At 41.4% G+C, this 15,394-nt stretch overlaps 2 protein-coding genes across 2 annotated transcripts in view; both read left to right on the top strand.

The window, feature by feature from the left end:
* Nucleotides 1-8,469, top strand: part of Spec2 (CDC42 small effector protein Spec2) — a 39,120-nt gene extending 30,651 nt beyond the window's left edge. The window contains exons 2-3 of the mRNA XM_073978779.1: nucleotides 7,415-7,868; nucleotides 7,940-8,469. Coding sequence (XP_073834880.1) covers nucleotides 7,623-7,868; nucleotides 7,940-7,948 — 255 coding nt within the window. The 5' untranslated portion in view covers nucleotides 7,415-7,622 and the 3' untranslated portion in view covers nucleotides 7,949-8,469. The remainder of the gene's footprint in view (nucleotides 1-7,414; nucleotides 7,869-7,939) is intronic.
* Nucleotides 8,470-8,561: 92 nt separating this feature from the next.
* LOC141399641 (uncharacterized) lies at nucleotides 8,562-15,394 on the top strand. Its single transcript, XM_073978758.1, has 2 exons — nucleotides 8,562-14,348; nucleotides 14,549-15,394. The coding sequence occupies exon 1, from the start codon at nucleotides 10,310-10,312 to the stop codon at nucleotides 12,626-12,628; it is 2,319 nt and encodes a 772-aa protein (XP_073834859.1). The 5' UTR covers nucleotides 8,562-10,309; the 3' UTR covers nucleotides 12,629-14,348; nucleotides 14,549-15,394.

Raw genomic sequence — 15,394 nt, 5'->3', positions numbered from 1 at the left:
GAAGGGTCCATAAAAGCACCCTTTCCTTCAGGAAGGGTCCATAAAAGCACCCTTTCCTTCTATAAAAGCACCCTTTGCTTCAGGAAGGGTCCATAAAAGCACCCTTTCCTTCTATAAAAGCACCCTTTCCTTCAGGAAGGGTCTATAAAAGCACCCTTTCCTTCAGGAAGGGTCTATAAAAGCACCCTTTCCTTCAGGAAGGGTCTATAAAAGCACCCTTTCCTTCAGGAAGGGTCTATAAAAGCACCCTTTCCTTCAGGAAGGGTCTATAAAAGCACCCTTTCCTTCAGGAAGGGTCTATAAAAGCACCCTTTCCTTCAGGAAGGGTCTATAAAAGCACCCTTTCCTTCAGGAAGGGTCTATAAAAGCACCCTTTCCTTCAGGAAGGGTCTATAAAAGCACCCTTTCCTTCAGGAAGGGTCTATAAAAGCACCCTTTCCTTCAGGAAGGGTCTATAAAAGCACCCTTTCCTTCAGGAAGGGTCTATAAAAGCACCCTTTCCTTCAGGAAGGGTCTATAAAAGCACCCTTTCCTTCAGGAAGGGTCTATAAAAGCACCCTTTCCTTCAGGAAGGGTCTATAAAAGCACCCTTTCCTTCAGGAAGGGTCTATAAAAGCACCCTTTCCTTCAGGAAGGGTCTATAAAAGCACCCTTTCCTTCAGGAAGGGTCTATAAAAGCACCCTTTCCTTCAGGAAGGGTCTATAAAAGCACCCTTTCCTTCAGGAAGGGTCTATAAAAGCACCCTTTCCTTCAGGAAGGGTCTATAAAAGCACCCTTTCCTTCAGGAAGGGTCTATAAAAGCACCCTTTCCTTCAGGAAGGGTCTATAAAAGCACCCTTTCCTTCAGGAAGGGTCTATAAAAGCACCCTTTCCTTCAGGAAGGGTCTATAAAAGCACCCTTTCCTTCAGGAAGGGTCTATAAAAGCACCCTTTCCTTCAGGAAGGGTCTATAAAAGCATCCTTTCCTTCAGGAAGGGTCTATAAAAGCACCCTTTCCTTCAGGAAGGGTCTATAAAAGCACCCTTTCCTTCAGGAAGGGTCTATAAAAGCACCCTTTCCTTCAGGAAGGGTCTATAAAAGCACCCTTTCCTTCAGGAAGGGTCTATAAAAGCACCCTTTCCTTCAGGAAGGGTCTATAAAAGCACCCTTTCCTTCAGGAAGGGTCTATAAAAGCACCCTTTCCTTCAGGAAGGGTCTATAAAAGCACCCTTTCCTTCAGAAAGGGTCTATAAAAGCACCCTTTCTTTCAGGAAGGGTCTATAAAAGCACCCTTTCTTTCAGGAAGGTTCTACAGAAGCACACTTTCTTTCAAGAAGGTTCTACAGAAGCACCCTTTCCTTCAGGAAGGGTCCATAAAAGCACCCTTTCATTCAATAAAAGCACCCTTTCCTTAAGGAAGGGTCTACAAAAGCACCCTTTCCTTAAGGAAGGGTCTATAAAAGCACCCTTTCCTTCAGGAAGGGTCTATAAAAGCACCCTCTCCTTCAGGAAGGGTCTATAAAAGCACCCTTTCCTTCAGGAAGGGTCTATAAAAGCACTCTTTCCTTCAGGAAGGGTCTATAAAAGCACACTTTCCTTCAGAAAGGGTCTATAAAAGCACCCTTTCCTTCAGGAAGGGTCTATAAAAGCACCCTTTCTTTCAGGAAGGTTCTACAGAAGCACCCTTTCTTTCAGGAAGGTTCTACAGAAGCACCCTTTCCTTCAGGAAGGTTCTACAGTAGCACCCTTTCCTTCAGGAAGGGTCCATAAAAGCACCCTTTCCTTCAGGAAGGGTCCATAAAAGCACATTTTCCTTCAGGAAGGGTCCATAAAAGCACCCTTTCCTTCAGGAAGGGTCCATAAAAGCACCCTTTCCTTCAGGAAGGGTCCATAAAAGCACCCTTTCCTTCTGTAAAAGCACCAGGAAGGGTCTATAAAAGCACCCTTTCCTTCAGGAAGGGTCTATAAAAGCACCCTTTCCTTCAGGAAGGGTCTATAAAAGCACTCTTTCCTTCAGGAAGGGTCTATAAAAGCACCATTTCCTTCAGGAAGGGTCTATAAAAGCACCTTTCCCTTCAGGAAGGGTCTATAAAAGCACCCTTTCCTTCAGGAAGGGTCTATAAAAGCACCCTTTCCTTCAGGAAGGGTCTATTAGAAGCACCCTTTCTTTCAGGAAGGGTCTATAGTATCACCCTTTCTTTCAGGGAGGGTCTATAGAAGCACCCTGCTTCTAATAGAAGTGTCTATTAGAAGCAACCTTTTTTTCAGGAAGGGTCTATAGAAGCACCCTTTCTTTCAGGGAGGGTCTATAGAAGCACCCATTCTTTCAGGAAGGGTCTATAAAGCAGCCTTTCTTTCAGGAAGGGTCTATAGAAGCAGCCTTTCTTTCAGGAATGGTCTATAGAAGCACATTTTCTTACAGGAAGGGTCTAAAGGAGCACCTTTTCTTTCAGGAAGGAGAAAATAGAAGATATCAATCAAAGGCTCTGTGATAACGTTAGCCAATCTAGGACAAGTAGAAGACTTTGGCCTCCCATGGTGCAATATGGAAAGCTACTTAGTTTATTGTAGACATTCAGGAAATGCTATTGAATGGAAAATGCGTCGCAACTGTTCCGCATGTGTTCCGTAAGCAGTGTCGCACGACAACAGCGCTGCACGCCATCTCCACACATACTAGTCGAGGAATCAAACTGAGCAAGCCGTGTGATAGAACCGTGATGACAGCGTTTGACTTATCAAAAGCCTTTGGTACTGTCAAGCATTCCACGCTGTTTGAGGACACCGAGCAAACAACCCTCCGGTCAAGTTTAAAACGTTGGATTATCAATTATAAATGTGAATAACATTCGTAAGCGGAATTCACGAACAAGAAGTCCAAGCCGTGTTGAGTAAAACAGGCAGTACCACAAGGTGGGGTGATATCTCCGGAACTGTTTAACCGTAACCTCTCCTGTATTCCGCCCCTCTTGACGACATTGAGATCATAACGTATGCGTATGATTGTACGATGTTGGTGTCAGGTACCTTCCTTGATGCCATTTGTGAAAGGCTGAACTCCTATTTGACTGATATTCCACGCGAGGAATATGCAAATAGCCACCACAAGTCTAGGGCCACTATGTTCACCACATGGAAGTGGTGAGATCTGAGTTCAATGTCATGATCGACGGTAACAGAATTCCGACCACAAACTACCCAAAAATACTAGGGGTCACATTCGACAACATGTCGTCCGCGCAAGCGACACCTAATCTGTGACAAGCTGAGATGTAGGAACAAGGTCCTCAAGTCCCTAGCTGGCAGCACTTTGGGTGCAGATAAGGAAACCTGGTTGACCCCATATATCGCGACAGGTCAGTCTGTGGTGAGCTATGCGGTACCAGTTTGGTCCGCGAATGTAAGTGCAACGCGATGGAAATATATTCAAACTTGTGCCTGCCTCCTCATGTCTTTAATAGACCATCTACATGAGGAGACAAATATTCTTCCAGTACAGTAACACAATGGCATGCTATTGCTGCAGTACTTGCTCGGGTGTTACCCAGGTATGTCAGGAGGGATCTTCATGATCAAGAAATATAGGTCTAACGCTACAAGAGATAACCCCAGGATGGTTTAAATAGCATTCGAATGGATGCAGTCGCAGATGCCATACACAACTATAGTGGGAAAACGGTCCTCGGAGAACATCACCCATCTATCGCAGCTGGGGAGCGTCAGCTGCCACGACAAATCAGAGTAGTTTTGGCTCAACTACGCTCGGAATCGTTGCAGCCGTCTAAATTCCTAGGATGATCGATGACACCGTGCAAAACATCTGCATAGCATGCGGCACAGGCCCTCACGACACACTGCACCTTTTCAACTGCCCTGCCAAACCTACTCAGCTAACTCCAGTAGATCTGTGGTTACATCCCACCGAAGCAGCCACATTTCTACAACTGGAGATAGACAGAAAATTAACTTTCAAACCTAAAATAACAAGTAAAGAAGTGTCAGTCGGCTTTGTTGTGGACCGCTATTGCCCCATGAAACTATGTTTGGATATAATATGACGAAGACCAAATGTTGGACCAAATCGGTTGAACAGTTCGAGAGCTATCGTGCTCTCCGACCGCCATATATGGTGACATAGGGATTTTTTACACCTTTCGGGCTGTTTTCCTAAGAAATATGGATTTGCACCTGAAAAAACTTTTACCGTCGTAATGGAGGTAGCGAATGCAAATCGCTTCAACAAAAATCAAAGTGATTCGAGAGCAGATCTTAAAGTGAACTTATACGAATTTTTGTGTGAGAGGTACCAGAAATAGTAGACAAATATAGTCCATATTCGAACCTGATCTATATCTGGTAGATATATTAGGATGTGCAAAGTATGGATTACATCGGTCACTCCCTTCAAGAGTTATCGTGCGCACAATTTTTCCAAACATTTTTGAACTTTTGTGGGGGAGGTACCGGAAGGAGTGGACCGATATGGCTTATCTTCGAATTTAAACTAGGTTAGGTTATAGGACGCGCAGCTACCGTTGTTGGCAGATACTTCATTCGGATACCTTGAGGTCCATTGTGATCATCCTTAGAAAAAAGTTGAGTGTTGTGGTAGGTCTATTGTAGAGTTTGAAGTATTGGTTGTTCAGGTTGTGATGGTGATGAGTGCTGGTGTATATGGTGGATGGTATGCGGTGATTTGTCTATTGCTGATTCTGATGAAAAAGAGTTTTGGTTTTCTAGATGTGATTAAGTTATGGATGTGGGTGTGTGGCTGCTGAAGTTGAAGATATGGATGTGATGAAGTTATGGATGTGGGTGTGTGGCTGCTGTAGTTGAGGATGTGTTGATGTAGTTGAAGATGTGTTGATGCAGTGGAGGTAATGTAGTATGGATGTGGTTTAAGCTGAGCCGGTTTCTATCCCCCTGTGTGAAGAAGAATAGAAATGTGGTTGATTAGTTTTGTTTGCCAAGCCATGTGAGATATTTGGCAAATTGGTACATGTAGATGGGGTCTATGTCGGAGAAGAAAGTCAGAGTATTTATCTCATATCTACCGAAGAATCGATGTCTCCTCGTGAGTAACGAGGGGCACCTACACAGTAGATGTTCGACCGTCTCTGTTTCTTCTGGGTCTTGACATAGTCTACAATAGTCTTCACTATTGTTGTCCCATCTAGAAGTTAGGGACCTGACCATGTTATGACCCGTAATGAGTCCTACAGTTATCTTTATCCCTAACTTATTAAGTGAGAAGAGAGAATTGGTTCTATATTGAGAGTAGCTAGGCCAGATTGCCTTGGATACCTTACAACCAGGTTCCCTGTGCCATCTTTGCCCTGCCTTCTCAAGAAAGAAACCGCGAAGTTTCCGGATGTAGTAGCACCTGGTAGTCTGATAGATGACTCAACTGGTAAGTCAGTCGACTGAGATCCACCCCTTGCTAGTTCATCCACCTCTTCGTTTCCCTCTATATCACTGTGTCCGGGAACCCAGCAAAGGCCAACGATATCACGTACTTCAAGCAGAGCGTTTTTGCAGTCGAGGATAGCTTTTGAATTTATGGTCCTCGACTTGAGGGCCTTGAGGGCCGCTTGACTATCGACAAAAATAGTCAACGGTCCTATAAGGCTGCTCCTAAGTTCTTTGACCATCTCCACTGCTTTCCTAATTGCAAAAAACTCTGCCTGAAAGACGCTGCGATTATCATTGAGTTTGAAGGATTGTTTAATTTGTGGATTTTCGCAGAAGACGCCGGCACCTGTGCCATCCTCCATCTTAGAGCCGTCTGTGTAGATGGCCAGACCGCCAAGAGGAGGGCTACCACTAGACCAGGCATCTCTGCTTGGGATTGTGATTTTTATCTGGCTGAAATTGAGTACAGTGGGTATATAATCACTGATGTGATTGGAACCACTAGACTCAAGTAAATCAGTGAAAGTGGAGAGGTCCTTAGCATGTCCAAAACGTGAACACTGCCACACACCTGCCTCTCTAAGCCTAAAAGCCGTCCTCGCCGCCTGAAAGTGTATAGTGATGTCCAAAGGTTGGAGACAAGTATCACATTCAGGTCGGCTTGAGGTGTGCTTCTAATGGCGCCAGACATTAGCAGGGATGCGGCTCTTTGAACACTTGATAATTTAGACAGAAGTGCACTGTTCCCGAGAGCATGCCACCAGACAAGCCCGCCATAGGTAAGAATAGGGAGGACCACCGTATCGCACAGCCAGTGTACGATCTTTGGTCTCAGACCCCAACCGGAAGGAGTGGACCGATATAGCCCGTCTTCGAACTTAAACTAAGTTTGGGGTTAATCCATTCGAGAGTTATCGTGCGCTCCAGCCAGACAGACAGACGGACGGACATTGCTAAATCAACTCCAAATTGTCTGAAACGGATTTCGTCCACATCGTTAGCATAAATGCTGAGGGTATAAAAACACTGTTACAACAACAACAATGCCATTACTGTTGTTTAGGCGTCTATAAAATCTTACTTTTGGTCCTCTTCTAAACACCCTTCTTTCTACACTGCCATCTGGTCATTTATAAAGACTTCATCTGGCCGTGTGCAAAGAAAAGACTCCCTTCTGGTCGCCTAAAAAAATCTTGTACAGGCTCTTTTAGTTGGATATAAAGACTCCCACCGATTGTATTTAAAGATCTTCTAGACTTCTGTAAAGAATTTGATCTGGTCGTCAATAAAGACTTCCTTCTCTTCGTATATAAAGTCTTGCTATTATAAACTACAAAGAATTGCTACTACTAATGCCTATTCGTTGTCTATTAACGCTTTTCCGACCGCTTTCTGCCCGTTTACTGAAGCTTACTTCTGGCTGACTATAAAGACTCCCGTCTGCTCTTTGAAAGAATCTCTTTTGGTCGTCTATAAAGGTTTGCTATGGTGGACTATTAGGAAAACTTTCTGGTTGCAAATTAAGACTCTTTTGGACATCTGTAAAGACTGCCTTCTGGTCGACAATGAAGACTCCCTACTGGTTCTTCTATAAAGTATTTAATGGTTCCCTCCCTAATGGTAATCTGGGAAGAACCTCTTTCGTAAAATTTTTGTTGTTTATCCTTCGAAACCTATAGGGCATTTCGAGAATTATGGTTTTACAAAGTCTGTTTCGGGTAATTTGAAAGTCAAGTAATTCCTCGAATAATTACAAGAGAATTTGGAAGCTTCTATTATACTCTCGGGTAATATTAATATCAAATGTCAATACATGTAGTCATTCCATTTTGTTTATTTTTTTTTTTTTGTGAAATATTCCCGTTAAATTGTATCCACCGAATCCTATAGAACATCTCGGGAATTGTACTTCTACAAAGCCAGCTTTTGGATTATCACCTTCAAACAATAATATTGATCATTTAAGCCTACCTCAAACTTCCATTTACTAATCATAATGTTTTATTTATTTATTTATTTTAGTGCCAAGTGCCAACTCCAGGATAACACTTATCCAGCTAATATACGAGGACAATAATAAAAAAAACCTTAGCCAAAGGTTTGCCATTACCTAGAAAACAAAGCAACTACTTGTGATCAATCCCTTCCTCCCTCCTCTTTGCATCCATACATCACCCGATAAAAACCTACAACCGTGGCTAATAACAGTAAATCAAATAGACGCAACAAAATGGCCAATACTGGTGACATTTGGTTACAATGGTTCTCTTGCTGTTTTCATCAGCCACAATCACCATCACGGCGAAGACATCAACGGCTGCGTATTGATCGTTCAATGATAGGAAATCCAACAAATTTCGTACACACCGGACACATTGGTTCGGCTGATGTTGAACTGTCGACAAATCATTTGAATGCAATACAGACACAAATGCAAAGTAAAGGTGGCTATGAAATGAATTCAATACAACTACAGGTAAGGAGGAGGATATTTTGAAAAAGGAGAGATATGTAGATAATAACATGTTTATCATTTGGTTTTTTCAGGCCTGCTGATAGTTTGTTTTTTTAAGTCTGTAACTCTCACCTCACCACCTTACACCACCACCACCCCCTAAATCATCTTGTTTTTGGACTGTTGACCTAAAGTTTGAAACACAGGGCAATGTGGGCTCTGCAGTGCAATCTCTTGCTTATTTGTATGTATTCTTCAATACTTGTTAAGAAGCGCCTCCTTCCTTGATTCACTTCTTTTCTTGTCTAAAACAAATCTTTAGGTAATAATTTGTAATTACTTTTTTTTAAGTTATTATTTTTATTCAAACACAATACTTGTATAATTTTATTATATACATACATATATATATAACTATTTTTAATATTTATACAAAAACAAAACGTGTTGTGTTTTTCGGAAAAGAAATAATCACATAGAAAAAAGTATGGAAACAAATTCATCAACAATTTGGCCTTTATTTAAAAGATAGAACTAAAAAAAAACATAAAACAACAGAAAATGTTTTAAACATTTTCTCTCTAACTAGCCTTAGTCATTATTAATTAAAAACAAAAACAAATTATATATATTTAAATTAATATTATTAATAATAATAATAATTTTATCAAAAGTACTGTTATGTACTGTACTTAACAAAAATCAAATGTGGTATACAAAATGTGTAGTGTTTAATTTGAGATATATAGAGGAGATGAGAGAGAGAAAAGAAGAATATTTGTATGCCAGAAAACAAGTATCTGCCAGGGATATAAAAGATGTGTGCTTTAATAAGTTTTTAAATGAAGGGATGACAAAGAAGAATTCTGTTGTGAATATTGAAAAGGTCCTCTTGAAGGATTTTAGAAAAGAAATCTATTTTGCATTTTTGTTTTTGAGGGGTAACCCAGTTCACGTAACACATCTGATGAAAGAGCTGGATGAAATCGGTTTTTCAACTCAATAGGTATTTTTATGGGTGATTAGGAGGAAGACAAACAAAAGGGAGTATTTCCATAGAGAGGGAGCTCCGAATACTCGCTCGAATTCCATTCGCGAGTGAAACTCTTCTTGAATTCGAGGAAGTTAATGGGGGGGCAACTCCTCTCCAGCAAACAACAACTTACCCCACAACCAAATAAACTTGCCCCACCCCCACCAAAAAATGCACCCGAATAAAATCGCCACCTCAGGGTATCTCTGTTTCTACATGAGCGGAAGGGTGTGTATATCATAGACGAGCGGAAGGGAGTCTATTTCGACGAGTTAAAGGGAGTTCAATAGGTATTTTTATGGGCGATTAGGAGGAAGACAAACAAAAGGAAGTAATTTTACACAGAGCTCCGAATACTCGCTCGAATTTCATTCGTGAGTGAAACTCTTCTTGAGTTCGAAAAGTTGATGGGGGGGGGGACAACTTCTCTCTAGCAAACAACAACTTACCCCACAACCAAATAAACTTGCCCCACCCCCACAAAAATGCCCCCGATTAAAATTGCCACCTCAGGGTATCTCTGTTTCTACATGAGCGGAAGGGTGTGTATATTATAGACGAGCGGAAGGGAGTCTTTATTGACGAGTTAAAGGGAGTTCATAAAAGACCAGAAGGAATTCTTTATAGACGATTGAAGGGAGTCTTTAGAGACGACCAGAAAAGAGTCTTTGAGGACGACCAGAAGGGAGTCTTTAAGCAGCGTTAGGCAAGAGAGATGCACACGTGCTCTCTGAAAACGCTTATCTCTCTCCACACACACACACACAATTCAACTAATTGAAAAAGCATGCACTCACACAATGACACCCCATAAAGTATGCAATAGAAAAATATGGTTGTTGTTGTTGTAGCAACATAAAAACCTACGTAGAAGCATAGGTTTGATGCTGGGTTGGCAGCCGCTGGCCGAAACATAGACGAGCTGAAGGTCGTCTTTATAGACGAGCTGAAGGTCGTCTTTATAGACGAGCTGAAGGTCGTCTTTATAGACGAGCTGAAGGTCGTCTTTATAGACGAGCTGAAGGTCGTCTTTATAGACGAGCTGAAGGTCGTCTTTATAGACGAGCTGAAGGTCGTCTTTATAGACGAGCTGAAGGTCGTCTTTATAGACGAGCTGAAGGTCGTCTTTATAGACGAGCTGAAGGTCGTCTTTATAGACGAGCTGAAGGTCGTCTTTATAGACGAGCTGAAGGTCGTCTTTATAGACGAGCTGAAGGTCGTCTTTATAGACGAGCTGAAGGTCGTCTTTATAGACGAGCTGAAGGTCGTCTTTATAGACGAGCTGAAGGTCGTCTTTATAGACGAGCTGAAGGTCGTCTTTATAGACGAGCTGAAGGTCGTCTTTATAGACGAGCTGAAGGTCGTCTTTATAGACGAGCTGAAGGTCGTCTTTATAGACGAGCTGAAGGTCGTCTTTATAGACGAGCTGATGGTCGTCTTTATAGACATAGACGAGCTGAAGGTCGTCTTTATAGACGAGCTGAAGGTCGTCTTCATAGACGAGCTGAAGGTCGTCTTTATAGACGAGCTGAAGGTCGTCTTTATAGACGAGCTGAAGGTCGTCTTTATAGACGAGCTGAAGGTCGTCTTTATAGACGAGCTGAAGGTCGTCTTTATAGACGAGCTGAAGGTCGTCTTTATAGACGAGCTGAAGGTCGTCTTTATAGACGAGCTGAAGGTCGTCTTTATAGACGAGCTGAAGGTCGTCTTTATAGACGAGCTGAAGGTCGTCTTTATAGACGAGCTGAAGGTCGTCCTTATAGACGAGCTGAAGGTCGTCTTTATAGACGAGCTGAAGGTCGTCTTTATAGACGAGCTGAAGGTCGTCTTTATAGACGAGCTGAAGGTCGTCTTTATAGACGAGCTGAAGGCCGTCTTTATAGACGAGCTGAAGGTCGTCTTTATAGACGAGCGAAAGGGAGTCTTTATAGACGAGCGAAAGGGAGTCTTTATAGACGAGCGAAAGGGAGTCTTTATAGACGAGCGAAAGGGAGTCTTTATAGACGAGCGAAAGGGAGTCTTTATAGACGAGCGAAAGGGAGTCTTTATAGACGAGCGAAAGGGAGTCTTTATAGACGAGCGAAAGGGAGTCTTTATAGACGAACGAAAGGGAGTCTTTATAGACGAACGAAAGGGAGTCTTTATAGACGAACGAAAGGGAGTCTTTATAGACGAACGAAAGGGAGTCTTTATAGACGAACGAAAGGGAGTCTTTATAGACGAACGAAAGGGAGTCTTTATAGACGAACGAAAGGGAGTCTTTATAGACGAACGAAAGGGAGTCTTTATAGACGAACGAAAGGGAGTCTTTATAGACGAACGAAAGGGAGTCTTTATAGACGAACGAAAGGGAGTCTTTATAGACGAACGAAAGGGAGTCTTTATAGACGAACGAAAGGGAGTCTTAATAGACGAACGAAAGGGAGTCTTTATAGACGAACGAAAGGGAGTCTTCAAAGACGAGCTGAAGGTCGTCTTTATAGACGAGCTGAAGGTCGTCTTTATAGACGAGCTGAAGGTCGTCTTTATAGACGAGCTGAAGGTCGTCTTTATAGACGAGCTGAAGGTCGTCTTTATAGACGAGCTGAAGGTCGTCTTTATAGACGAGCTGAAGGTCGTCTTTATAGACGAGCTGAAGGTCGTCTTTATAGACGAGCTGAAGGTCGTCTTTATAGACGAGCTGAAGGTCGTCTTTATAGACGAGCTGAAGGTCGTCTTTATAGACGAGCTGAAGGTCGTCTTTATAGACGAGCTGAAGGTCGTCTTTATAGACGAGCTGAAGGTCGTCTTTATAGACGAGCTGAAGGTCGTCTTTATAGACGAGCTGAAGGTCGTCTTTATAGACGAGCTGAAGGTCGTCTTTATAGACGAGCTGAAGGTCGTCTTTATAGACGAGCTGAAGGTCGTCTTTATAGACGAGCTGAAGGTCGTCTTTATAGACGAGCTGAAGGTCGTCTTTATAGACGAGCTGAAGGTCGTCTTTATAGACGAGCTGAAGGTCGTCTTTATAGACGAGCTGAAGGTCGTCTTTATAGACGAGCTGAAGGTCGTCTTTATAGACGAGCTGAAGGTCGTCTTTATAGACGAGCTGAAGGTCGTCTTTATAGACGAGCTGAAGGTCGTCTTTATAGACGAGCTGAAGGTCGTCTTTATAGACGAGCTGAAGGTCGTCTTTATAGACGAGCTGAAGGTCGTCTTTATAGACGAGCTGAAGGTCGTCTTTATAGACGAGCTGAAGGTCGTCTTTATAGACGAGCTGAAGGTCGTCTTTATAGACGAGCTGAAGGTCGTCTTTATAGACGAGCTGAAGGTCGTCTTTATAGACGAGCTGAAGGTCGTCTTTATAGACGAGCTGAAGGTCGTCTTTATAGACGAGCTGAAGGTCGTCTTTATAGACGAGCTGAAGGTCGTCTTTATAGACGAGCTGAAGGTCGTCTTTATAGACGAGCTGAAGGTCGTCTTTATAGACGAGCTGAAGGTCGTCTTTATAGACGAGCTGAAGGTCGTCTTTATAGACGAGCTGAAGGTCGTCTTTATAGACGAGCTGAAGGTCGTCTTTATAGACGAGCTGAAGGTCGTCTTTATAGACGAGCTGAAGGTCGTCTTTATAGACGAGCTGAATGTCGTCTTTATAGACGAGCTGAAGGTCGTCTTTATAGACGTGCTGAAGGTCGTCTTTATAGATAGACCGGGTTCCGGTACCTCCCCCACAAAAGTTAGAAAATGTTCGGAAAGTTTGTGCGCATGATAACTCTTGAAGGCAGTAAGACAAGGTTTCAATATGGACTTAATCTCTCCACTCCTTTGGGTACATCCCACACAAAATTTCGGAAAAGTTCAGTTTAGGACCTGCTCTCGAATCGCTTTGATTTTTGTTTTAGCGACTTGTATTCACTGCCCCCTATACGACGGTACAAGTTTCATCAGGGGCAAGTCCATACTTCCTGAGAAAATAGCCTGAAAGTTGCAATAAATCCCTATGACACCGTGTCTGGTGGTTGGAGCGTAAGATAACTCTCGAACGGATCTGCCGTTTCGGTCCAAAATGTGGCCTTCGTAATATTTTGTGCAAACTTAGTTTAAGTTCATAGATAAGCCATATCGGTCCACTCCTTCAGGTGCCTCCCCCACAAAAAAGTTCAAAAATGTTGGGAAAAATTGTGCGTATGATAACTCTTGATGGGAGTGACAGATTTTGTCCATACTTTACACATCCTAATATATCTACCAGGCATAGGTCAGGTTCGAATATGGACTATATTTGTCCACTCCGTCGGGTACCTCCCCCACACACATTTTTGGATAAATTCACTTTAAGACCTGCTCTCGTATCTCTTTGATTTTTGTTGAAGCAACTTGCATTCGCTGCCTCAATTACGCCAGTAAAAGTTTTTTCCGGGGCAAGTCCATACTTCTTGAGAAAACAGCCCGAATGTTGCAAAAAACCCCCTATGGCAGCATATGTGGCGGTCGGAGAGCACGAGAACTCTCGTCATATTATATCCAAACTTAGTTTCATGGGCAATACCGGTCCACAACTTTCGGTACTTCTCCCCAATATTTAAAAAAATGTCACTAAAATGCTAGGACGATATCACTTGAATGGGGCAACCAAATTGGTCCAAACTTTGGATCTCCTTATATTTTATCAAAATTTAGTTTAACTTTTAAAATGACCCATATCGGTTCTCCCTAAGGGTACCTGCCCTACAAAAGTTCAACATTTGCGTCTTAGTGCAGTTAATTCCTAATCCACATTTTTGTAGGCAAGTTCAAATGTCCAAAAACGTCCACAAAATTCTGAAGATACCTTAAATACATTCGATCTGTCCGGTGGTGAAAGTTTCGCTTCACATTGGCTGAGGGTATATATCTGTCGGCAATGTCGACTGATACTTTTTTACTTGTTTCATGAAAATTTCCCGTAAAATTTTTGGGGGTTATTCTGAATGTAAATTCTCCATGAGTTTTTTCACTTTCTCCTTTAAAATGAAACGGCGTAGAGACAAAAACTCTCAGGGAATTTTCGTTCCGAATAACCCCCGTTGTTGTTGATTCATCGTAACCTATAGAAAATTTCGAGAATTGTGCTTCTACAAAGTCTGTAATTGGAAATTATGTAATTCTACGAATAATTATACAAAGTTTTGGACACTAGTGGCATTATTGTAAGCACTTTTAGCAGCTTCTTGGGAGAATATTGTGCAGCGAATGAACCAGAAATAATACTTGCATAAACATTGTTTTCGCTGCTCGATCCTGGGTAGGTTGTTACAGGTTTCATCAAATGTCGATACTCATAGTCTTTCCTTTTCGTTTTTTTTTTTTCAAATTATTGCTGTTGATTCTTCAAAAGCAATAGAGCATTTTGGGAGTTATGCTTCTATGAAGTCTGATTCTTGGAAGAACATGGTGCAGTGAATTAACCTGAAATAATTCTCTTTAGATGAGTTGTCATTTCAACATCCGTTAGGTAGGCTGACACCGTCATCGGGTATGTTCTGAGACACACTTCACCTCTCACTTCACGCCTCAAGCATTTTGTTCACCCCATTTACTCCTATCTTTTGCGAATTTGTTGGGGCTAAGATTCATTAGGGTATTTAAAAAGAATAGTACACCATAGTCCATCCAGGATGAACAAAATGCTTGAGGCATGAAGTGAGAGGTGAAGTGTGTCTCAGGACATACCCGTATATCTGCTATTCCAACTTCACTTCTGGTAGGATACTTGGTACCGTTTCATGATGAGTTGCGACACCCGAGGCTTATTTCAATAACCTTTTGAATCTAACCTATAAAAAATTAAAAGCAAAATATGAGGTATTCTTATGCTGCCTTCAAATGTGACCTGCTAAAAAAAATCAAAGTAGAATGTGCAAATTTCACATAATATCTCTGGCTATACATACGTAAATAAATAAATATATTTTAGCAAAAATATACCACCATTATAGTCTGAACATCTTATACGATTTTTTATTTTCTATTACTTAAAACAAAAAAAAAACTATAACATTTATTTGCATTTACTAAATTGTAACGCGCACAATCATACAAAAAATATTTCATAAATAAAACAAAACGAACATATATTTCCTCCCCCCAAAATAATCCCCCACACATGTCTCGTCTGAAATCAAAAGCATTACATTTGAACAACAAACCGAAAAGCAATTGCATAAATTATTTAATAATAACAAACTGTAGGTGTATTTAAAGAAAAGTTAGATTTAAGCAAAAAAAAAAAATAAAACCGGAAACTTTTTTACTGAATTTTAAGTCTTTGTATTATTGACTCTTTTTATAAACTTTTTAACCAATCAACAAATATGTCCACATATTTGTCCACATATTACAATTTATATGTATGATAATGTATTTATTATCTATGCAAAAGTGTGTATGTGTGTTTCTTTTTTTGTTACAAAACGAATGGCATAAATGTTGTATCGATTTGATAAAATGTACCTCCCAATTTTTACAAGAAATAAAGAACAAAAATAAAAATGAA

Source organism: Musca autumnalis, unplaced genomic scaffold (assembly GCF_047663935.1).
Source record: "Musca autumnalis isolate F117 unplaced genomic scaffold, ASM4766393v1 scaffold_1, whole genome shotgun sequence".
NCBI lineage: Eukaryota > Metazoa > Arthropoda > Insecta > Diptera > Muscidae > Musca > Musca autumnalis.
This window is presented reverse-complemented; position numbering and strand designations above follow the sequence as displayed.